General features: G+C 53.9%; 1 protein-coding gene across 4 annotated transcripts in view; it reads right to left on the reverse strand.

The window, feature by feature from the left end:
* Positions 1-4726: 4726 nt before the first annotated feature.
* The window catches only part of Btbd9 (BTB domain containing 9), a 357625-nt gene continuing 337136 nt past the window's right edge, over positions 4727-25215 (reverse strand). For 3 of the 4 annotated variants that reach the window (XM_006256185.5, XM_063279037.1, XM_063279038.1), the window contains exons 10-11: positions 16869-16947; positions 4727-7581 (exon numbers count right to left, since the gene is read on the reverse strand). In XM_006256185.5, the coding sequence (XP_006256247.1) occupies positions 7384-7581; positions 16869-16947 (277 nt within the window). In that variant the 3' untranslated portion in view covers positions 4727-7383. The remainder of the gene's footprint in view (positions 7582-16868; positions 16948-25215) is intronic. The other variant, NM_001013073.1, reaches the window with a different exon arrangement.

Raw genomic sequence — 25215 nt, forward strand, 5'->3', positions numbered from 1 at the left:
CAACACTGAAATTCATGTTCTGAGAATTTTGGATCTGGCCACTTTGAAGCGAGCGTGCTGGAGAGACGGTGGCTCGTAGGTCGTCCCGCAGAACATGCTTCAGACAGGTGGGGATGGAGCTCTGGCCCACCTCCAGGTTAACCCAGCACAGCAAGTGTAGCTGGGACAAGCTTTCCTGCCTGACCACAGCGCAGACCACAGTTCAGGTTTTCAACAAAGCTGCCACCGGAGAAAGGACAGTCTCCAGGGGACGGGAAAGTGGCTGTCCATACACAGACCAAGACTCTAACTTGTGTGAAGAACTGAAACCAGAAGGAGACAGCTGTATTTCAGAATTACAGCCAACAAAAGCAGAAGCCGACAAGTGGGGCGTGTGAGGTAAAGAACAGCCACTAAGGGGAGCTGAGGGTGGGGCAGGTGCCGAGAGACCTCCTGGCGGGGCTGAGGCCATTTGTCCCCCAATACACATTCAAAACAACAGCACATGCACCCGTAGATACAGACCACGTGATGGGGGGTTTGTGTTGGTTAAATTTCTGACAATGTGGTTCTCTGATGTAAGAGGGCCAGCAGGGAAGGTGTGGGATTAGAAACCAAAAGCACAGTGATGCCCTAGTTCACCTGCTAGACAGCTGTAACTGCGCCAAGCCTTAACCACTTGGAGGGAGAGAGCAACGGCTGCAGCGGCCATTGTGAAAACCCTGCAGACAGACCTGTCACCAGCCACCCCCAGCAATGAAACTGGGTCCAAGAGACACCTGCAGGTCTGTGCTGGGAACACTGTTCGAGACAGCCCAAGCACCAGCCAGAGTCCGTCTGCAGATGAACGTGCAGAGTTCATGTTTACATAATGACATCCTAGTCATCACTGAAAAGGATGGATGAACCTAGGGGATGTAACGTCAAGTGAAACAAGCCAGGCAGAGACATAAATACTTCGTGATCTCGCTATGAAAGATGGCTTCCTCTTGTGGATTTGGGAGTGGGGTGTCACGGAGAATTGAGGACAGGCTGCCTGGTGGGTGATAAGTCACATTCTCAAACTATATTTTCATCTTTTGTCCTGCGTACTCTCTTCATTGTAGATCCACGTGAGTCATTTCTAATAACTCTATGACAGTACTAAGCCATCTCGGATCTCCTCTGCCAGAGACATTAGTCCAAACTTCAAGTAGTCTCAAGCAGATTTTTGGGACAAGAGCATAAAGCAAACGGCCTCCAGGCATTTGCTAACAATTGTCTGCTCCATCCACATTGCACTCAGCATCGCTGTCTGGCACACTCCTCCTAGGACTGCCCACTAAGCCCTGCTTAACAGCATCCAAAAAACACATGGTCAGTCCCAGAATTCCCTAAAACCTGGTGCCAGCCTCTCATACAGTTACGCTTCGGAGAGACGCTGTGACAAAGGCAACTCAGAAAGCATGTAACTGGGGCTGGCTTGCAGTTTCAGAGGTCCAGTCCAGGCACCATCCCCAGTGGCACACCTCCAAGGCTAGATAGATCTAATCCTCCTCAAATAGAAGCGTATGGTGATGGTGGGAGCCGACTCACAGATGAATTCTATGTCCCAATATGCAGTACACAGAAATCAACTGATGGTACCATTTCAAACCCTGCATTTGAATGTCCCCATGCATGTTTGAGGCTCCAGCTGTTTGGTGCAGGGCTCAGCCTGGGCCCCCCTCTTGCTGGCTTATCCCATGCGCAACCTGGCCTGCCTAGGGGGGGTAGGCTCTCCTTGGGTAGGGGTTTTAATCCATGGGGGACATGGGACACCAACTCACCTGCTCTTGGCCTCTGCTGGGGTAGATGAGCTGTAAGGGTGATGTCAACCTCTCAGAAACAAAACGGATGCCTTGCCTGACTGCAGCTGTAGCTTGAACTCCTACAGAGAAACGGAACAACTGGGTCTGGGCAGTTGACAAGGCGCAGCGGTCATTTCCTGCACACCGGTACGCCCCACGCTCTGTCTGCTGGTGTGGAGGTGGGCAGTGTCCTTGTCTGACCAGGAGCAAGTAGGGAAGAGAGTTTCCTATCCCTCCATGGAAACTGGGCCACTTGGTGACATCCCTGTGATTCTCCATCAGTACCAGCTGGCACCCTCAAGTCTGACTCTCCCAGGGACTCTGGGCAGCCTTCCCTCCGAGCTACAAGCAGCAAATCTGATGCAGGGCACACCCCCTGAACTCACAGAGCCTCCAGTTCCTCCCTGTCCCCTACGTGACCTCTGTTGGTATGACCATAGCGCTGGTCCCTTCTCAGAACTCTGACCCTGGTTCCCACTTTGGGGACTCAGAGTTTGCTCAGCTGTCACCTGGACCTGGGTGCACCTAGAACTCACTGTAGGCCAATCTGAGAGAAGTGAACAGGAAGTCTGATACCTGAGCACAGGTTCCCAGGGATGCACGGAGTGGGACGCATCCATCTGTTCATCCACTGTCAGCAAGGGTTCTAGACGACCCTTGGCACTGGCGCACTTACTAACCCAGAGTGGTGACAGTGGAGAGCTGAGGCAAGACACACAGACACCAGCTTCTAGCTTGTCACAAAGATGCAGAGTCCACTCGAAGTGACAAGGAAGTGAACCTACTATGCTCAAGGTGAGGCAGGCCGCAGGAAGGCTAGGGAAGGGCTGCTGGGCTACCCTGACCTCATGACACAGGAAATGAGAGGAGGGGAAGGAGTGGGGAGCCCACAGAGCACCCACGACAGACACGGGGTTGGGAACCCTGGGGAGAGCTACAGGGGCTCCCCAATAGCTCGGGTATTGAAGTCATTGCTTTATTTCTATGGTGGCCCTGCACACACATGAACTGAGGGTCACAACACGAAGATGCCCCACCACCTCAGAAACACATTCCAAACACTGCCCTGGACACTTCCTCAGTTAGCCTGACCCACACCATATTGAGGTGGCCTCTTCAGAGGCCCAGAAATGGTAGCCATGGAGGGGAAGTGGCTCTCACCTCTGGAAGATCCAGTCTACACAAGTTCGGCCAGAGCAGCTCATGGGCACTGTGCATCGCCACCCACGGGGAGCAGTCACATGCCTTCACTGCAAAGGCGCAACCCAAGCCAGTTACCATCCCGGGTGCTGGGGATGGGTGTGGAGATACAAAGTGACTTGGGGACATCAGCCCCAAGCCAGTCTGACAAGGAGGTTCCTGGCTCTCAGGTTCACATGGTGTCCTAGAAGGCCACTTCTAGAAGGCCATCCTGAGATCCAGAGCTGCCCTAAGCCCTGGGGTCCTGAGACCCCAGTAATCCTCGCTGCGATCCCCTGCATTCTTGCAGAACTGTGGCCTGAAGCCAATTTTAGAGGGAATGTTTGTGACAGCTGGACACCAGTACTGTCCCCACATCCGGCTACAATAGGTCAGAATGTAGGCCTGAAGCAGCCACCAGAAGTTGTAGGGAAAGCTCTGACCACACCTTCCCAGCTCTAACCCCTGGGGCTGAGAGACGGAACCCACTCTGCACTACACTGTGATTTCCCTCAAAGGTCTGGAGACCCTGCTTTGTTACATTCAAAGTAGTAACAGCCACGATCACTGGCTTTAGGTGACATTCTTAGCCCTTGGGAAGACTGAGAGGCTGGAACATGGCAGGTATAGGTGTGTGGCCCTGGGCCACCACTCCATCTAACTGCCCACGGCTGTACACACTCCTCCAGCTGCCAAGTGGCAAGGCCTGAGAGGACGTTATCATAAATTACAGGGGTGGCTGTGTCCTTGGCTGGGGGCTGAGGGTAGACCTATGTGTCCAGAAGCCCCACTCATTCTGGCTTCTAGCAGCAGAGACTGGAAATCAGGGATGGGTTGGGGCAGTAGAGGGCCGGGTACCCCAGACCCAGCCAGAGAGACGGACAGCCCTCTGCCAAACTGAAAGCTCATTCTAGAACAAGTAGTCCTGTGCATTTTTCAACGTGAAGGACAAGAGACCAGACATGGAGGAACAGACACTGGAGGGGGTGGGGGATGGGTTCCTTCCCTGCCCTCTGTAAGCCAAGGGCAGCCCACATAGGCGCAAAGGCCTCACTTACCCAGTGCCAGGGATGCCCAGGCCCTCATCCAGGGGAAAGCTGGGTGTCCTCCAGCAGCCTATGGCTAGCTCAGCCCCTCTCCTTCCTTCTGGGGACCCCAGGGCCCTGAGTATAGGTGCACCAGTTGGTGGCACAGCATTGTAGTGGCTGCCGTCAGGATAAAGTCCATGACCGTGCTGCAGAGTAACCAGCGCTTGCCCAGTGCCCACGTGTCGGGCATCTCAGCACTGCTCCGAAACTCCATGTGCCACACAGTGGCAGGGTGATGGGGAACACAGCAAAGCCAAGCTTAGTGAGGGACTTCCTAGGAGGCACAGTTCTCTGACACCTCTGTTCCCATGTGGAGGGAGGTCTGCAGTCCTGAGCAGGTCTGAGCCATGTCAGTATGAAGCAGCCTCGGCACACCAGCCCATCCCCCACCCTCCACACCGTGGTCTGCAGAGGCTGAGATTGCAATCCTGTTACCTTCTGAGTTAGAACGGGAGATTGACTGGGTCAGCTGTGCACTCGGAGGGCTGACGATTGCTGGAGATGACGGCTTAACTACTGAGCAATTTTTTTTCTTGCACAATTCAAACTCTTTGGTGGAGAGGCAAGGAATCCGTCTAACAAATACGTCCCTCTCCTGCTGAAAAGAATTTCTTTTCCCAAATCTTCCAGGAATAAAACACATGTGGTGTATTTGTCAGGAATCAACACTTCATTTAATAGGCCAGGAAAAGTGACAGCTTGGAGAACCGTTGAGAAGGACCTGCACCTGCCATGGGCTGCAGCCCCACTAAGATCAGAAGTCGGGCGGAGGGTTTAGGAAAGGCTGAGCCTTAGCACAAAAGACCACCTCTGTAGCTGCTTAAAGCTGCTTTGGAGAGAGCATTTTCCCTAAAGCCCACCCACAGCCCAAACCTCCCTGCCTAGCACCCACATGGTCCCCGGCGTCCCTGTTGGTGTGACTAAACACTTCTCAAAGCCCCAGGGATGGCGTCTGCCGTCCTACAGAACATGATCACAGGGCAGGAGGCTCTGCCCCTGGAAGCAGGTGCCAATCCACAGCTGGCACAAGGCATCTGTGGGAGCCACACCCTGGAAGCAGAGCCCACGAGGGTTATAGTCACACTGTTGCCCTTAGGGGCAATGGCAGGGCTGGGGAGCACCAGTTCACACTGCTTCAGTCCCCCAGAGCTTGACTGTGGCCCTTCCTGGCCCCCAAAGGTCCTCAGAGCCAGCATCACCTTGGACGGTGCTGGGGCTACTTGGTGCAGGGGACCCCCGGTTCCAACCAGCGTGACTTGCTACACTTCTGCTCAGCTCAGCACTCTGTCATTTCCAGTCTGCTGGCTCAGGGGTTAGTCCTGCAGGGGACAAGCCACGCTCTAGCTCATCTCTGTCCCCTGGAAACGTGGAGCTTACCTAGGGTGTGGCTATGACACCTTTGGCTGTGGCCTCCAGGCACATCACATGACCGTCAGCCAAGGGCAGTGCACTCCTGTGTCTAGTGGGAGGTAAGCGGCCTCCTGCATCCTGTCCCAAGGGCAGCCTGGGAATCAGCTCAGGTGACCCAGGGCCTGCCGTGGTTCTCTGAACCCCCCACTGGCACCGGTGACTTTGATGTCCCATCTCCCCTCCTGCGTATCTGAGGGCACCGTGGCAGCGCAGGCACAGAAGGTAAGCAGCCTCTGTGGTCTTATCACCTGATGCACAATCACTGGGGGTTGCACAGTGGGGGTCTGAAGAGAGAAAGAAAGCCACAAGGCGTGGGTCTCGGATGGCAGTCTGGGCTAGCCAGATGGGAGATGACAGCTGATAGGTGTGTGTGGTGACGTCTGGGGTGGACACCGGAGGCTCCTTGCTGGCTGCCCCCGGGGAAGCTGCTAGGCTGCAGGCCTAGGCCTGTGTCTGTCTTCTGTCTTTACAAACTTGTTTGTGGCAGCTTTCTCACACCTAGAAGCTCAGAACTCGGGGTGCTGACAGAGAAGGACTGCCATGAGTGTGGCTAACCTGGGCTACAGGAGGATCTACCTTAAGCAAATGAACAAAATTAACAAGCTTTCCCACTTATCTTCCAAAAGTGACAAACTCCATCCTCCACGCGACTGGGGTTCCTGGAGCAGGGAGTTTTGCTTGCCAGAGATACTGGCAACTCTGGCTGGATGCTGCCAAAGGCAGTCACCCCCACACGGTAGCTACACCCTGCCATCCACCCAGGAGCCTCCTTACCAAAGGCAGCTACACCACACAGCAAAATGAAGCCAGAGCTTAGACTAGTCTCCCTGGGGATCAGCTCTGCCACCCTAGGCCTGAATTCACAGTTCGATGGCCTCCCCTGCAGCTGAGGCCTCTCCTGTTGGACCAGACCCCAAGACCTGTCCTCCTCTGAGCATGCTAACAGGACATGTGAAGGTTGCCGCATGGGGCCTTGGGATGACGCATAGAGGTGCAGAGGCAGGAGCTGTTCATGGAAACCACAGGAGTGACAGAAGGACGAGTGGAGCTGCAGAGGTCAAAACCGGAAGCGCCTGAGACCTGCTCTTTGCTATCCCAGGCGATGTTGCCGGGAGACTCGCTGTTAGGCCCAGGCCTGTGCCCCTGACACACCATCTGTTGGCTGAACAAGTCCGAGGGCGGCTGAACCAGCAGGGTCAGCCAATTATCTGTTGACATGGCTTCTAGGTGGTTCTCCAGCAGCTGCTTGTACGCCTGCCCAGGTAAACACCAGGACAGGTTAACAGCGGCAACCTCATCAGTCATGACTCCAGTGTCCACAGATTGAGCAGCACATTGTGCGTCTGGCTGAACATCAAGGATTTCCCTTGGCAGGCTAGGTGCTGTGATGGGCTACGTGTAGCCTCTTTTAGGAGGGACAAACTTTTGCTCTGCCCACGGCAAGCATCGGAGGCTGAGGAAGACCTTTGTAGAGGGCCAGACTTCCCTTCAACACTGACTTAGCTGGTGGAGAAAAACTGCAGGACCAGAACTGTCTAGTAGCGAGCCACAGCGGGGACACTCCCGGGCTGGGCCCTTCTCTGGTTTTGTCAAGGCCTGGGGTACCTTCTTCTTTTTTCTTTTCTTTTTTTTTTTTTTTAATTCCTTCCAGCTTGGGCCTGTTTTCTGTCTGGGCTGGTACCTGGGTGAGCTTAGAGGTAGGGATTGAAAGATCAAGACCACCTCCTCCCCCGGAGACTGCCTGAGGAGTGGGGAGAACACAGGCACCCTCTGTCCCCAGAGGGAAAAAAAACCTGGTTGGGGTGGGTTCTGCAGCCAGGTCTGTTCCTCCCAGGGATGGGGGAGGACGCGCTGCTCCATCCCGGCCCACCCGAGTCACACTATGTCCTCTGCCTGCTTTATTGATTCTGTTGGTTGGGTGAGTGTAAGTTGGGGCCCGGACTCGGCGGTAGTGAGCTGGCGCTGGGTGCCCTCGGTGCATGAGGGTCCAGCTGCTGACTTGGGGTGCTGAGGTCCCCTGTCCCTGGCTCCTCACTGCTGTCTTCCTTCTGGGTGCTCTGCTGCTCCGGACACTCGAAGTGGACACAGTGGAACACCTGGTGAGGGAAAGGAAAGGCCGGTGAGAGTCGGCTCGGCCTGCGGTGTGGGGCTGGGAGCCAGGCTGGTCTGCGTGCTGGGTAAATCCCAGCCGCCCAGCTCGCTCGCTTCAGATACCTGAAGGTAGCAAGGAGGATTAGATGCATTGTGGTCAGATACGATAAGTAAACAAAGATGGATGGTCCCAAAGTTAGCCATGCCCAGTGTGGGCGCCATCAGTGGTGCCCTGGTTGGACCACTCAGTGCTGGCTTTTCTCTTCTGGCCTTATCCCTTCTCGATCATTCTTTTAAAAAATGTGTGTGTGTATGTGTGTGTATGAGTGTATGTGTGTGTGTGTGTGTATGTGTATGTACGAGTGTATGTGTGTTATGAGTGTATGTGTGTATGAGTGTATGTGTGTGTATGTGTGTGTATGAGTGTATGTGTGTGAGGGTGTGTGTATGTGTGTATGAGTGTATGTGTGTGAGTGTGTGTGTATGTGTGTGTATGAGTGTATGTGTGTTATGAGTGTGTGTATGTGTGTATGAGTGTGTGTGTGTATGGGTGTATGTGTGAGTGTGTGTATGTGCACGCGTGTGTGTGCATGCACATGCCCATGTAGCACTTTGTTCATAAAATGGCTGCGAGAAACCTAACTTGTGTCTTCTGTGAAAGCGGTGAAAACCCTGGCCCGCTGAGCCAGCCCCAGCCCCCTGGTTAACTCTTGCACACGGGAGTTGGGTAAGGAGTGCAGTGCCGCTGGGTCCACGACCTAAACACACCCACGGGCGTGTGGAAGTCCAGCTCAACAAAGGAATAGAACAGACCAGGTGAAGAAAGGAGGCCTGACGGTGCCTTGCCTGGAAAGGGAGGGCAGGGGATAGCCGCAGGCCATCACCCCATACTTATCCTCTGCCCACCCCCAACAAGGCCCTGCAGGGACAAGAGGGCTCTACTAGCATCTGTGCCGGGGACCTGGTCTGGGCCAGCCTGAAGCATTAGTCCCTGGGTGAGCGAATGCTGCCCCTCCACACAAAGCCTGCCTTCTGCTAAGGGAGCTCAATGCAGTGCGGGGCCAGCGGGGCCCAGCACCCATGGGAAACAGTGCCCCCCAGCCCACAGCAAACACACAGTGTGGGTGGGAGGGACAGGCTCAGCTGGAGCTGTGAAGGGGCGTGGGGGCTGCACTTTCTGGGTGCCTATCCCGAGCTCTCTGGAGGATGGGAATCCCGTCCTCAGCAGTCAGGGGCTTCAGCAGGGAGTGGGACAGGTCAGCTTCTGTGGATGGACTGAGGTGTCTGAGGCCTGAGGTCAGGAAGGACAGTGGCCATAAAGAGGAGGGGAGGGAAGGCTGTGCTGTTGCTTAGCTTTGGGAACTAAAGGTCGAGAGTGTGTGTTCAGGAGGGGTGTGTGTGTGTGTGCAGGAGGTGTGTGTGTGCAGAAGGTCTCTGTGTGTGTGTGTGTGTGTGTGTGCAGGAGGTGTGTGTGTGCAGAAGGTCTCTGTGTGTGTGTGTGTGTGTGTGCAGGAGGTGTGTGTGTGTGTGCAGGAGGTGTGTGTGTGTGTGTGTTCAGGAGGTGTGTGTGTGTGTGTGCAGGAGGTGTGTGTGTGTGTGCAGGAGGTGTGTGTGTGCAGGAGGTGTGTGTGTGCAGGAGGTGTGTGTGTGCAGGAGGTCTCTGTGTGTGTGCAGGAGGTGTGTGTGTGTGTGCAGGAGGTGTGTGTGTGTGTGCAGGAGGTGTGTGTGTGTGTGCAGGAGGTGTGTGTGTGTGTGTTCAGGAGGTCTGTGTGTGTGTGTGTGCAGGAGGTGTGTGTGTGTGTGCAGGAGTTGTGTGTGTGTGTGTGTGTGCAGGAGGTGTGTGTGTGCAGGAGGTCTCTGTGTGTGTGCAGGAGGTGTGTGTGTGTGTGTGTGTGCAGGAGGTGTGTGTGTGTGTGCAGGAGGTGTGTGTGTGTGTGCAGGAGGTGTGTGTGTGTGTTCAGGAGGTCTGTGTGTGTGTGTGTGTGCAGGAGGTGTGTGTGTGTGTGCAGGAGGTGTGTGTGTGTGTGCAGGAGGTGTGTGTGTGTGTGTGTGTTCAGGAGGTCTGTGTGTGTGTGTGTGCAGGAGGTGTGTGTGTGTGTGCAGGAGTTGTGTGTGTGTGTGTGTGTGCAGGAGGTGTGTGTGTGCAGGAGGTCTCTGTGTGTGTGCAGGAGGTGTGTGTGTGTGTGTGTGTGCAGGAGGTGTGTGTGTGTGTGCAGGAGGTGTGTGTGTGTGTGCAGGAGGTGTGTGTGTGTGTGCAGGAGGTGTGTGTGTGTGTTCAGGAGGTCTGTGTGTGTGTGTGTGCAGGAGGTGTGTGTGTGTGTGCAGGAGTTGTGTGTGTGTGTGTGTGCAGAAGGTCTCTCTGTGTGTGTGTGTGTGTGTGTGTGTGTGTGTGCAGGAGGTCTGTGTGTGTGTGTGTGTGTGTGTGTGCAGGAGGTCTGGGGCTGAGGCAGGGCCTGAGACTTGCAGACACAGCCGACTCCTGAAAACCAAACTACTGGAAAAAGAAGAAACACATGCGTGTGTGACAAACTCAAATGCTGTGTTTAGAGAAAGCTGGTGACAAACCTTTAAACCTTCGGACACCATGAGGTAAAGCGGCAGTTTACGTCAGGCGGAAGGATTTGTTTTAAAAGCAAACTGAAGAGAGAGAAAAGGAGCTACAGCAGTGGATGGCGGGCACAGTGACACGGACAGATGCAGTGACAAGAGCTGCCGAGAGGACAGTCCTGCTGTAACCCTCAGGCTGTGGAAGTTTCTGGACTCCAGGCGGCCCTTACCTGCCCCTCCCACATGGATGCACACAGAGGCTCGAGTCCTCTTGGAGCCAATGTTCTATTCAGTGTCCAGCAACTGCTGAGCACCCGTTCTGACCAGTTTGGTCCAAGGGTAGAGCCCAGTCGTCTAGGGCTGGGGAGCACTCACTCGCCACAGGGAGCGAAGCTGCGTAGCCTCCTGGAATGGCTGGAAACCCTCATAGGGTTGTGAGAGTGAAGTGTTGACATACACATGTTAGGAGCACAGATGCCTGGAGTGAGCCTTAGGGGACATTCACTGCTACACTACAGAGAAGGCTCACACGCCAGGCCCTAAACAGCTACCAGGCAGACAGGATGAGCATGGCCTTGAGACAGAGGGGACCACTGGAGGTCATCTAGGCTAGGGTCTGGCCCCTGCCTCCCACCTGCTCTGGTCTCCTCTCTGTGAACGCTGTGCCTGGCTCAGTCATCCCAGCGATGTTCCCAGCTCAGTGCAAGTCCTGTGCAGCCATCGCTATCCTACCAAGATGCTTATGAACGCCGTATAAACGCCCAGGCATGCAGCTTCCCGGCATGGCCGCACAACAGGGCAGGCACATTCCCTTTGACCCCAAACACCTTCCAGTTTGTACACGGACTCTAGAAGGGGCTGTAGCTGAGGGCTTCTGGTCTCAAAATGGAGGTGTAACCCCTTACACTTGAGGGCAGCCGTGCTGGGCCTACCTTAGGGAGGGTAGGCTCCTGCTTCTGCAACTTGTATGGAAATTGTGGAGGGAGCTAATGGCTTAGCTAGTATGGCTCCACAGAAAGCCTTGAAATGTCCCGACCTACCCCTCCCTCTCCCCTCCCTGCCAGGCCTTGCAGGCCTTGCACAAGGTGAACTGGCTAAATCCTGCTCGCTCTCTGCTTGGGAGCTGGTGTGATTCAATCTCTTTCCTCAGAACCTTCTCCAGACCGCAGCACTCCTCAGAAAGGATGTGACCAAAAGTGAATGAGGTGTCCCAGGCAGAGCCACACTTGTGATTTATGCAAAGCCATTATCCTGGTCTCCGCATCATTTTCCCTTCAACTTTTCGGCAACTGTGTATCCCGTTAGCCTGTCTGATTGCCCTGCTCGTGAAGGGACACCTTCGCTGAGCCATCTTCAGTGGCCCAGGTCTCTCCCCCGAGAGCAGCGGCCAATGTGCAACGTAGTCCTGTATGTGGATGGACCAGCCTTCCTCATAGCCTTCCTGTGGCTGCTGTTTACTATCCTGTGGCCAGCCTCTCTGGGGCTGTAATCCTGGCCTTTCTGGAATGGTCTGGCCTGGCCTCTCTGGGTGCCTAAGGATTCCTCATCTTCCAGTGAGCACCACCTGTTTACTTTTCCAAGGTTTTACAGGGAAGGCGGAGGGAGGGAGGGAGGGAGGGAGGGAGGGAGGGGAACGGGAGGGGAGGGATAGTGCGGGGGAACCTATTTGCCCAAGAGCCCACTGTGAACTGCAGTAGAAATTGAGGAAAGGGACTAAATACTGAGCAGTGACGTGTTTCTGCAGCTCAGTGATTTGCACAGACCATGTCCCTGCCAAGCAGCACAAATGCATTTCGGGCCCACACTTCTGACTCGCATGTCCAAGTGCCATGTCTTTATAAAACAGATGGCTTCCTCTCACTGGCTGCCCACAAGGTGGATGAAGGCTGAGGACATCCCTCCATCCCAGGACTGTGCCCATCACCGTATTAGCTGTGAGGCAGCCAGGTCATGGTGGCCAGTGACCCCTCTCCTGCTCACCTCGGAGACCCGAAAGCCCACCTCCAGTGACACACTTCCTCCAACCAGGCCACACCCCCTAATCCTTCCAATCTTTTCAAATTGTAGAGCTTTCCAGTGACTAAGCGGTCAAATACATGAATCTGTGGAGGTCATTCTTACTTAGATCACCATAATGCTATTTTCAAACAAGGGACCACTTAACAGGGAGACATCTGGGAGGGAAGCATGCGCTACTTCCTCCTCTCCACAGAGAGCTATGGCCCTGCTGTTTGGAAAGGTCTGCGAGAAAAATCACCTTTCCTCAGGTAGAGCTACAATCTTTCTCCCTCTTCCTCCTCCTCAGTTTAATGGGAGTGCGTTTCTGAGTGAGCCATCAGACGGCATTCAGAGTCACCTAGGTGACGGGTGAGGCACGGACACAGGCATCTGGGAAGGCCTAACTGAGGAGCGACGGTGCGTCCTGACTGTGAGCACTGCCCAGCCGCCATGCGGGAGTGCACGTGGCCCAGTGACCACGCTGACCTGCCTTCTGGGAGCTGTTCTTAGACCTCTGGTCAGAGGACACAGAGCCTAACATGGGAGTGGTTAAAGGGCCCCTTGTTAGTCTGTGGGGAAACTTTCAAGTCATTTAAGAGCAAACCAAACCCACAGGAGAGTGGGGAGGATCCTTGGCCCCAGGTTTCTGCCTGAGTACCCACTCCTACCAGATGTGGTCTAGCCAGGGCTGACTCCTACAGAGGGCGCCAGTGAGGTGACTTAGGGTCACAGAGTGTGGAGGGGAGGTGGCACAGTGAGGCACAGTGTAGCCTGTCTTTTCCCGCCTCCCTGCCACGTGCCAGCTGTTTCTCGTGTGGCCCCTCTGACCTTTCCCCAGGCACCTAACCTCCACTCAGTGCCTCACGCTGCTGAAGTCTGCACCCCAGGACCCCACTCTGTGTTGCCCCTCTCCCCTCTGTCTTCTCACAAGCATCATGGCACCCTCTCTTCCCAGGACAAGGGGACGCAACCTAGGGCTTGCCCTCCTCCCGGCGCCTACTCGTCTCAACAGTGACCGTGAGAGCTGACTCCCCTTGGCTCCTGCACCAGCACTCTATCCCCACCCATCCTGTGGATGACTGCCGTGTGCCACGCCATGGTCTCTACTCTCAGGAGCTGCAGTACACTGGGCACTAGGCTTCCTCCTCTAGGACTGCTCTCCAAGTCCAACTGTCTGGGTCCCCAGGCCACCGCTGCCCTCACACCGCTGTCCCTCTGGCTCAGCGCCTTAGTACGCTGTCCACAGCACCACACGGACGTGTGTCAGGGTCAGCTCATGTGGTACACTCCAGGAGTGTGGCCAGTGTCTCCACAGGGATGGGGCCGCAGGCTGGGGCTATCTCATGCACGGTGGGGCTATCTTCTCCATTTGCTCTGAGTCCATAGCCACCTGCTGCTTGCACACGCCTGCTACTGTACTGAGGGACCGTCAGAGGAGGGCTGGGAATAATTAATTATCCCAGGCCAGTGACGGGCAGTTATTTAGTTCTCCAGAGTCGGTTTCCCTGGTTTTATTTTCCCACTAAAGCCGCATGTTGCTATGGGAACGAGGTGGCACTAGGATCCCAGAACCGCTCACCAGCCCCTCAGCCTGGAAGGCAGCAGACCCTGCCCTACTGCTGCAAGCCCCTCATCTCGATGCTCCCAGGAGGGAAACCCACCCTTCAGCCATCCCTATGCACACCCACATCAGGACCCACCATGGATTCTCTGTACCCCTGTCCTCCATTTGAAACATGACTTAGAAATAAATGTTACTCGAGGTACGGGGCTCTTCAAGAGTGACACTCTGCTAGGCAGAGAGGTATAGAGGCTGAGGTTCCAAGACATGCTCGACACCAGTTTCCCCCAGCATGACGTTGCACAAAGCAAGCCCAGGGGAGGATGATGCGTATCTGAGGGACTGGCTAGGGTGGAGCAGCGCCCACTTTGGAACTTCACTGTCAGTCGTGATTTTCGGGGAGACAGAGCAGTCAAGATGTTAAGGAGCAGCCTGAGTGGATGTAATACTTTCCTGGCCCCGCCCCAACTCTTAGGAAAGTTTCACCATCAAGGAACACGGAACAGAAGCTACCTCTGAAAGCTGTGTTCTAGGGAATCTCCTGGGACAGGGAAAAGCTGTCCTGGTACAGAGTGTCTTGGGAGCTCTGATGTATCATGGCTAATGAGAATCACACATGCCTTGCCACAACCGAGGTGAGAGCGGGGCTCTACTCCTGCCTGATTCAAGTCACCTTACCCCAGGAGCTTTGGAGACAGCGGCTGTCCTCCTGCCTTTGCTCAGCAGGTTTGTCACGTGTGGTCTCGGTCTCTAGTGTACGTCAAGGGGCTCCTACTACCTGGAGCCTGGTGTCTGTCCTTCAGCACGCTGTGACACACATGCAACATGGACAGGACACACCGTGTTGTCTGCCAGTTCTTCTGTAGATAGGGGGCTGGGCCAACAGGGAGGAGAAGCAGAACAACCCAGAGAACTGCGGAAGGCTGGTAGGGAGCGTGCTCAAATGGGTGACTATGAGACCGGAACCTCGACAGCTGCCACTGCTGGGAGCCGCCTAGACTTAAGGTAGAGGGGAAATTACCACAGCAGACAGACACTGAGCCTCTGGACTCAAGACAGCCAGGCTAGACACAGTCCAGTTGTGGACACGGAATCCTCCTGACACCATATCCACCCTCTGTCATTCTAAGCCAGCTGGATGTTTAGAGGTTAAGGCAGAATCTACCACAGAGGTTGAGAACTTTACTCATGGATCCAGGCTATACAGACTGCAGAGGAGTCCCTATAAGTAGTGTCTCAGCCACATACATACTGACTAGGACACCTGTCCCCAGGTGGGCTCCTCACGCCCCACACTGCCCGCCTTCTCTGAGGACTTCCCTGGAGAAGCAGCAGGCACTCGAGGTCTCCTTTCTCTTATGAACACTGTGTATTTGATGGCCAATAAAACAACAACAAGACCCAGGTCCTCCTGCGCACCTGACAACAGTGGCATCAGAACAACCTGGGCTACAAGAACTCAGCTGAAGGGAGACAAGTCCTGGTCTAAACAGAGGCCACTGCAGGAACTCCTTGTCCACATTCCCCCAGACTCACATGGTATGACTGACCCCACCCCGCCTTTGAGGTTTAGCAGAAGCCATGGGGCTAGAGTGCTGTGATTCACATCCTCACGGGAAGGGAGAGGGAGCCAGAGCTCACATTAAGTCCACTCCAGGTATTTGTGCCAAGAAAGGCCACAAAGGTAGCCTGATGAGCTGTCTTCCCTCCCAGGCAGCCTGTGTGTGCCCTGGCTCTGGAAGGCTGGCCTCCTGAGGGGTAAGAGACGTAGATATCTGTTCTGACAGCAAGCTACAGCTTCCCCTGGGCTGACAGGACAGCGCCTTCCTGGACAGCCATCCCTACCTTCCTTTCCATCATCAGCCTGGGCCACACCAGCTGTCCCTCAGTGCTGCCTCCGGGAGTTCTGCTCCCCAGCTCTAAGTCATCCTCCTCCCTCCTCCTTTCACTTTGCCCTGACAGGGGACACTGCTTTTCCCAGCGTGTGCCCCCAAACACGGTGGCACAGCAAGAAACATTCTGTCTGGGAGTGGGCTACATCCTCACGTCTCCAGGGAGACGCGGGCTTCATGTGCCTTCAGTAGCTTTGAGGATGACAGTTTAAGGATTCTACCTTGAGGCCCTGTTCATCATATATTGTATGATTTAAGATGTTTTCCAGTTGGCCCCCATACCTGCCTAGGACAGAAGGTTCAGACATCTGGAAAAGTGTCAGCGGACTTACTCTTGAAGTTTTCAGGTTAGTTTTGCAGACGTAGGGGAAAACAATGGTTCTGTTTACAAGCTGTTCTGTGTAAGACAGCATTGTGGTGTGGATCGTTAGCGCCCTACATAGGTAAAAAGGCAAAGGCAGGTCTAAATTACATCAAGATTTCCACATTTGAAAGTGTTTTCTGAAGTGCTCGACAACCTGGGTGCTTTCTGGAAAAAGGGATGTTGTGAAAACAACTGTCACAGCGGAGCCAGCTCCAGTGGGGTCAGGTGAAATGATGGAGATTCCTCCCTCCCGGAAGCAGGAGAAGCTCCCTCCCAGCATTCCTCCCGCCCATCTTGTCCTTTCATTCCCTAGCTAACACGTTTTTCCTTCACATGTGGGGTCACTCTGGCCAGGGCAGCCCCTGAGTTCTCCAGAACCCAATCCTAGACCTGCACTCAGATTCACAGGAGTCGCCACCCTCAGAGAGCAAAGGGCAGGAAACCAACAAGTGCTCACAGGCTCCCCTTCTGTGGTATCATCTACGACACAAGCGAGAGAGAACGAGAGACAGAGAGAATGAGAGAGTGAGAGAGAGAGCGAGAGAGAGAATGAGAGAGAGAGAGAGAGAGAGAGAGAGAGAGAGAGCGCTTGCTCACAGGGACAACAGCTCAGTCACCCCATGCTGTGCAGAGCACTGCAGCTATCCGGAGGGCTGAGGGCTGAGGACTCTGGGAAGGAAGGGTCACCTGCTTTCTGCTTTCTCTTACACGGACTCTGCCCAGGCTGGCACAAGAGCCAAGCAGCAGCTGTTGGCTTCCACTGTGAGTGGACAGACAGGGATCTGATGTCCACTCTGGGTAAGCATGGGCCCTCCTCTAGACAGAGCTGTGGCAACAAAGTGCCATTAGCAGTCAGGGCCACCAGCCCGCCTGGGATGCGGTGGTTACCTGGTTACCAGGAAATGCCGCTCCTCAGGAGAGAGCCCTTACCTCGTTCGCGGTGTTGTGCGTTCCGACGATTCGGATGAAGGACGCAGGCTGTCTTTCAAAAGTGACTGATTGCCAGGACCTGAGAGGAAACAACAATTTGCCTGGTTAGCTGGGGCAGTTGGCTCTGCTGATGGCCGCTCCTGTGCCGGGAGACCCAATCTGCAGGGGACTGGGGTTGGAGATGGGCAGGGCTTCCCCGACGATGTCACTGAAGGACAACGCAGTGTCCCATTTGGGCATCCACCATCTTGCCAGAGCAGGCACTGTCACTGTCACTGTCACTGTGACACAGGGTACGCAGCCAGCAGGAGACAAAGCAAGACTGTGGGCCATGTTTGCCTGCTGACAAGAGTGTGGCTGAGTGTACGCAATCGAGGGTGGTGGGAGTGAAAGAGACGTCCTTGTCTAAGGGTGGGCAGGGCTGGGCGGGCCAGTCTCACTGGGCTGATGGTGGCATCGGCAGGTAATCCAGCAAACCTGAGTCAGGGGTAGGGCGACTGCTCTGGAAGCTGCTAGGAGAGTTTGAAACAGGACTGGGGGATGGCTGGTTGGAACAGGGTGAGGCAGGTTCTATACTCAGCTTGGAGCTGCAGGGGTCACTTCCATGGTGGAGTGGCCCCGAGCAGGCAAGTGCACGACAAGCCTGCAACCTTCGCTGTTTGTAGACACAGGGCCACAGGCTTCCCTTCAGGACAGGCCCAACTCTGGTGGCCTCCAATCCCAGTGTTTTGCTTTCTCTTCCCTCTCTTCCTGAGTGTGTGTGTGTGTGTGTGTGTGTGTGTGTGTGTGTGTGTGTGTGTGTATGTGTGTGTGTGTGTGTGTGTGTGTATAGTACGCACGTGCACAGGAAGCGACCTGCCTTCCTTCAGCTAGACGAGCTAGCAAGCTCTGCAAACCCACCTGCGTCTCTGCACCTCCCACAACAGCAGTGGAGTTCGGGTACAAACTCCAGACCTGGTTTTTAAATGGGTGCTGGGACCCAAGCTGGGCTCCTCAAGGTTGCACAGCAAGCACATTGCTGTCCCCACTGTCCCAGCTGTGACCAGATAGACAGTTTAAAGACAATTCCTCCTCCTCTGTCTGGGCCGAGTTAGCTCACCTAGAAGCCACCATGCATGAAGGGGAGCCCTGCTCCTGGCCTGGCCCTCCCTGGCCCATGGGCATGCACTGGGACCACAAGCTCCAGTCCCATCTTGTACGGTCCCTGTGAGGCGCCGTTCCTCCTCCTGGAGGATGGCAGCTGCCGTGAAGCTGTTTCCTGTAATTGTCTAATTACCGAGTAATGCTAGCAAAGGAAATATATGCACTGCAGTTTGTTTTCCCCACTTGGCTTCAGGTGCTCCATCTTCCTCTGACTAAGCACCTCCCACAGAGCCCGACTCACTGCTGCCTGGACACCAGGCCTCTTAAGGTCATTAAAAAGTCATTACCATCCTGTGCACAAAGGCTCGGCCTCTGGAAGCAGGTTTTTGAAAACAGAGTAAGAAAAATTACTCTCTCTGTAAAAACACTATTACTCACACATAGACAACTCACCTGCCCTTCCCCCACTCTCGCCCCTCTGCCCTGCTTCCCCGTGTGCGTGTGCCTGCGTGTGTACGTGTGTGTATGTTTGTGTAGGTTCTTCCTTTCCTAGACCCTCAGCTCTCAGGGTGTCTGCTGGTTGGGACACTGCATACAGGGAGGAAAAGACTGCATGGCTGTGGGGTCCCACAAGTGTGGCTCTGAACCTAGGTAGCATCTCGGGGCTATGCAAGACATCAGAACCCGACCTCAGCCCTAACGGAGGTTAGGGTACACATTCCAGCTGCCAGGAATGGGGACACAGCTGTAGCCTTCGCTGGGTTTGAGTGGGAGGACAGGGTGGGAAGGAGGTAGAGCACAGGGGACGTTTCTACCCCTGCCCCTCACTGTTCCAGAGACTTCGGATTTAAGGTAGGGACCACATGAGAGACCGCCAGGCTCCACAGAGACAGGGCTCCAAGCTTGTAGGCAGGCCTGTGTCAGGCCTGCACCTCTGCCAGAGCTCCTGAGGGAAGGCCTGTGACATGTCCTTGGCGACAGGGGCTCTCTTCTCTTCATTCCAGGCTTTTGCTGGCCTGGGGCTCTGAGCAGAGCAGCAGCTGAGCAGGAGGGAGCCGGAGTTTGTGGAATAATAAGATCAGAAGGTCTCAATTTAATACCAAGCCTCTATTACATGGCATTAGGATCTAATCACATTAGAGTTCATTTCCACTAACACAGCCTGAGAGTGGAATATATGATCTCATTGCCACCAGAACCAGACACCGATCCAGAGAGCAAAGTGGGAAGGAAGCCCACTCAGGGCACTCAGAGATGAGCACCCCACCCCACCAGCTTCCAGAGTGTTCCCTAACTTTGTCAAAATGAATCCCGTGAGGAAACGGAGGCTTTGGAATGTCACCTGAGCCTTGTTTAAAACTGCTGTGTGACCTCAGAGGACATTGCTTGGAGTAAGATCTCACAGAAGCAAAACCCCAGCACCATGGCGCCAGCCCATCCAAGGCTACGGCCATTCCTATAGGCTTCAGACATAGCTGCTTCATCGCCATCTCGACACACTTCCTGAGTAGCACATCTCGGGAAGGAACAAGATGGCTCCAGGGTACAGTCCCTAACCAGAATCCAGCTGATGGGTAGCGATTCTTTCCAAGATTAAACCTTCATCTTGAAGAGAAGCTCTAAGTTCTATGGAAAGTGAGACAGTCCATCCTCAGGAAAGCTCTTTAAGCTCAGGAAGTGACCAACTCAAAGGGTTCAGGAAGTCCCTGAAACTGACCAGATTCAAAAGATTCCACCCTCCCTGAGTGTATAAAATCAGAAAGGACTGATCAGAGACACGTCCTGACTAGAAGACTGAGCAACCTGGAAGAGGCTCAGACCAGCTGAGCTGTCTGGAAAGGACACTCTGCAACCTGTTGAGCTGCCCACCGGCTGTGTGGTGAGCTTCAGGTCCCCAGCTTTGTGAAGCAGCTGTCATTGAGTCATTTCTCTCGTGTAGTAACCCCACTAAAACTCAATGCTTCAACAAGTTGGCTTTGGTGGTGTCTTTACTTTGGTTTGCCATTGGTTCCCTGTGTTGGGTGAGGAGACATTTCTCCCTAGGAATAGTGCTGCATCATCTAGGCCTGGATGAAGGATCTGAACAGAAGCAATGGTCCAGAAAATAATCTCAGCACTTGGGAGGCAGAGATAAGCAGGTTCCTGTCAGTTTGAGGCCAGCCTGGTCTACAGAAGTAAGTTCTAGGACAGTCAGGGCTGCACAGAGAAACCCCACCTTGAAAAAAGATTCTCTATTGCTCTACTGGGCCAGTGAGATGGTTCAGTGGGTGATGGGGCTTGCTGCTAAGTGTGCAACTCAGGAAGGGAGAAAGGACTCCTATAAACTGCCCTTTGATTTCTACATGCACATAGGTGTAAGCAACACATGAACACTGACACATACACAGACACACAGACACAGACACACAGACACACACACAGATAAACACAGACACACATACACACACAGATACACACACAGACACACACACAGACACACACACGGACAGACACACACAGAGACAGACAGACAGACAGACACACGGACAGACAGACAGACACATAGAGACACACACAGAGACACACACAGAGACACACAAAAAGACACACACACACACACACACACACACACACACTTTGGCTGGAATGATTTCAAGAGTACTTTGTGCCAACTCTGTCACGCTGGGTATTGTGCTGTGAGGAGCTATCAGAGGCCAAGAGGCAGGAAGACCCAAGAGTGTCCCACTGTCGTCACCGGTGGTGTCAACAGTACAGAGGCTTGCTGGCCACAGCAGGTCTAATTCTAGTCTCCTGCAGTTCAGGCAGCATAGACTCAGTTTGGGTCCCGGAGCCAGGGCACCTAGTTTTGAATCTTACTTTGAAACCTTTTTGTTTTTTGAAACAGCGTCTCTCTGTGTAGTCCTGGCTCTCCTGTAACTTGTTATTTAGATCAGGCTGGCCTCAGACTCAGAGGTCTCTCTGCCTCTGCCTCCCAGATGCTGGGATTAAAGGTGTGCATGACAACACTCAGCCTCAGTTTGAATTTAGTAAATGGCTCAGCCTGTCTTCTCATCTACAAAGTGGGAATAATGACAGTGATCTAAGGCATTTCTGTGTTAGCTTCTACTAAGGGCTAAAGAAAGATGTAAGCGGGCAGGACAGGGCTTCCCTGTGCCTGGTCTGTGAGAGATCAAGTCTGGGGCCCAGGGTCCCCAGGGTTGCTCCTCTCAGCACCCACTCGGAGGCAGCCAGGCTTCTGAGACCCTAAATGTATTCATGAGCGCATTCTTGAGCGTGCACCTGCCGGGTGCTCAGGGATCCGTGCACAGACAGTGTGGCCCGTGTGGCATTTATAACTTCACGGGGAGATTAACTGTCCTACGAACTAATTGAGAAGAATGCAAACTGCACCATGGTCCCGGCTCACAAACTGCTGCTCCAAAACCCACTCGAGACGTGTGAGACACAAGGAATGTTTTCAATGAACAGCTATACATTTTGATGAGGTTCCCAGGCCCACCCACAAAACTCAAAACAAGGCTAAAAGACGACACACAGGAAGTTTACAGGGGTGAGCGATGATGTTGCCACGGAGCTGATTAAACAAGTCAGAAAGCAAGAGATTAAGACCGTCTCTCTAAAGCCCCTGCTAAGGAGTGAGGATTACAGACCATCACGGATATCAAGGCTGGGATCTAAGACGGAGGCCAGCGAGAGCCCATCAATAGGAGTGCAAGTGTGGGTCACAGCCCCTCGGTCACCTGGCCCCTCACAGAAGCCCGTGGGAATAAGGCCGTGCTGTGAACCCTTGGAGAGCTGAGGCAGGCCAGGATAAGGAAACTCTGGTGATTTATTACCGTCAACAACAGAACCAACCTAATCGCAGTTAGTCTGTCTGTGTTCACCGAAGGGCGCAATGACAAATATTCAAGAGCCTTTGCGGTTGGAGTATTAGGTACTCCTGGGTCTTATGGGGCTCCACATGCTACTGACAGAGCTGGCTATCACAGAGGTCTGAGCTGTGAGGCGTGTGTGTGTGTGTGTGCGCACACACACACACACACACACACACACACACACACACACACACACACACAGTGGACCACAAGGTGGCTATAGGAAAGTCATTTTCCCACAGGAAAGTCTCATTTACTATGTGCGCTGGGACACTGTAGCACAGCGTTTACACATATTGTGTGCACACGACCAGAAACTCCCAGGAGCATGGCTGGAGGCCAGAGCACAGCAGCCTTGGCTGTTGCCAGCGTCTTCTTTGTTTAACACTCGCAGAGCTAGGATGACCTGTGGACAGAAGCAGTCGCTCCCCCACTGAGCTGTGCCCAGCCCTATTCCACCTACAGTAAAGAGACTCTTGGCTCCTGGCTCCCCCCAAGGCCAGCATTATCAGGAGCCAGATCCAAGGCTGGAAGGGGCCCTAAAAAGGCAGACCCAGCCCAGCAGCACGCACTGTGACATTAAAGAGTAAACAGGGTGATACACACAGACTAGCAGTGCCTTGAGGCTTATGAACTGACAGTCCTGATACAGGATATGACGAGACCAGAGAAATACCACTTCAAACCGACAGGCACCAACACAGGAGTCCTTCGCTTCATTGTCATGGCATCAACCTTGCAGAATTAGCTGCTCCATCTGGTAGACGGTGCCAGGGTTTGCTCTAAAGCCCCACGGAAGTAAAGAAGTCAAACCTATTCTCCTCACATCCCCCAAGCTGTATTCACCCTAACTCATGAGGAAGCCTCCTTCTGTTAAGGTCAGCCATGTGCAGAGCTACACAAATGTCCAGCAACGCCTGCCGAGAGCGCACATCTGCCTGTGATGGGTACTTTTGCTCTGTGGAACTTCCTCTCGGCTTCTTGTCTGTCTCTGCTGTGCAAGCGACTCAGAACTCAGACCTCAGCCTTCACCGCGGCAAGCCAACCACGCATGGCCCGGGAAAATGTGCGTTTCTGAAAAATTTGTTAGTACTCTGGAAATGGCACATGCTGAATTTGGGCCAGTGGCCGTTTCAGGAGAGGGCAAAGGGGACAGGAGAAAAGGCAGTGTCGATGTCAACTGCAGGATTTCACGTCGTATGTGGGAACGCGTGAGAAGTGTTAGCCACCGTCACTGGACAGTGAGAGCAGGAGCTGGTGTTACGTCACGTGTTACTCTGTGTGTTAACAGCCTTTGAAGCAGAGAATGGGTTCGAAACAGCACCTGTGCTCATTGGAGAGAGGGCTGGGAGGCGGGCTTAACTCAGCTGCAAATGTGAGGCTCTAGGGATATGGGAGCTCTGCCGAGGATACTGCTCTCCTGGACTACAGCAGAGTCTTTGAGGAGAGGACAGGAGAGTGTCACAGGCTGTGGAGACAGGAGAGGCTGTCTACTCTAGCTGCCTCTTGCGCATCCTACGCCAAGGGTACCCAGTCATCTTTGCTCTGGTATAACCAGGATCAAAGGCAGTGATTTCCACAGCAGACCTGCGGGACCCTGTGGACACACTTTACAAGTATTTGCTATGGCCAGACTGGCAGTTGAACACAGCATAGAGAACTAATGGCTTGATCTTTGTGCCTTCCACTAAAAGGCCAGTAAAAAATGGTAACTACACACACTCATATTACACACACACACACACGCACGCGCGCGTGCACTGCACACACACATACACACGCGAGCATGCACACACACGCATACACACACACAGGCACACTGCACACACACACTGCATACACACATGTGTACACACACAGGCACACTGCACACACACGTGTGTGCACACACATACTACACACACATGTGCGCACGCGCGCGCACACACACACACACACACACACACACACACACACACACTCAAAGGCTGAGCGTATGTGACTGTCCTCTGGATTAGCATCCTGAGGAAGCAGGAGGCTTTATACTGCAGAACCTGAGGCAGGCACAGGCCCTCGGTCACTGGTTGGTTGAGAAAGCTGAGTGCAGAGGACTGGACCAATAAAGATCGACCAACAGCAGGTGAAAGGACGGGTGTAGTCTCCAAACTCCTCGCCCTCCTTTCTCCATAGTGGAGAGGGGACTTCCACCTTTGCAGAAGATGCAGTTCCCTCTGAACTGGGGTCTGGCCTCTGGGGAACAATAGACAAACCAGATGTGGATCCCTTGTGGCCAGAGGCTGGGAGTAAATGTCCCAATGGCGACACCCTGAGTCCCCGTCACCTCCTCTGCTGTCAGGCTTCTGCAGTTAGGGGACACCGACAGAAGACCTGGCATCGCTTCCTAATCTCTCCTTCCCTGTCCTTCCCTCCCTCCCTCTATAAACATTGCTTGGTGGAAACTGGCCCTGAGAATGCTCAACAGATCGTGGTCCCCCCCTCCCTCCTCCCTTGTGGTCTTTGGTTATGACATATACCAGTTGATTCCGGTTAGAAGCGAGCCACTGGCAAAATGCAGCAGTGTGAGGACCTAAGGGGGTGCTGTGTAGATGATGAGGATGACCAGAATCTTCCTGCAGAGGCAGCTGAGCTCCCGCCCTGTATGTAATGGAGGGTCATGGCCAGGTCAGAAAGCATCCCAGTGAAAAGCCATCAGGAGGCAGTGATGTGCTGTCTTGGCTGAGTAGCAGGGGTCTCCCAGTGACACAGTAGGCCCTGCATGTCAACTGTGAACATGTCCATGAAACCATCTGCAGACAGAGCACTTCCAGCTAGCCTTCTCAATGGAAGTCGTGTGAAGGGGGACAACCCGACCAGCGTCAGGAGGAGAAGACTGAACAGAAGACCGGAAACAGAGAAGAAACGACTTAGAGGGCATAGACGAAACTTAATCCATACAGCAACACAGTTATCCTCAGAGAAGCTACAGAAAACGCGGCTCCCCTGAAATAATAAAATGATACGGAGAGAGCTATTTGAAAACAAGAAAATACTTGTGTAGATTAAAAACATCAGTTGGAATAAACAAACAAAAAGGTTAGATGACTTAAGCAGAGCCAATCTCCTGAGATAAGAGAGGCAAAGAGCAGAGGAGAGCAGAACGGGAAAGCCACAGTCCAGGCCTTTGCTCCTGTGAGAGACCAAGAGACACCAGCTAGGGGTGTGGAAGACAGGGAGGGTCCTCCCCGGGCACAAGGAAGTCCCCTGTAGGCACAGGGTAAGTAAGGAACATCGAGGTTCTGAATCTTCAAAAGGAGAGGGTGAGAGCAGGTCAGCTGGAGACACCATCAGACATCCTGAGTCACAAGATGGAGGGCGCTTCCTTCCCATGCTGACTGAGAAGCCAGTTCCCA

The sequence above is a fragment of the Rattus norvegicus genome, chromosome 20 (assembly GCF_036323735.1).
Source record: "Rattus norvegicus strain BN/NHsdMcwi chromosome 20, GRCr8, whole genome shotgun sequence".
Lineage (NCBI taxonomy): Eukaryota > Metazoa > Chordata > Mammalia > Rodentia > Muridae > Rattus > Rattus norvegicus.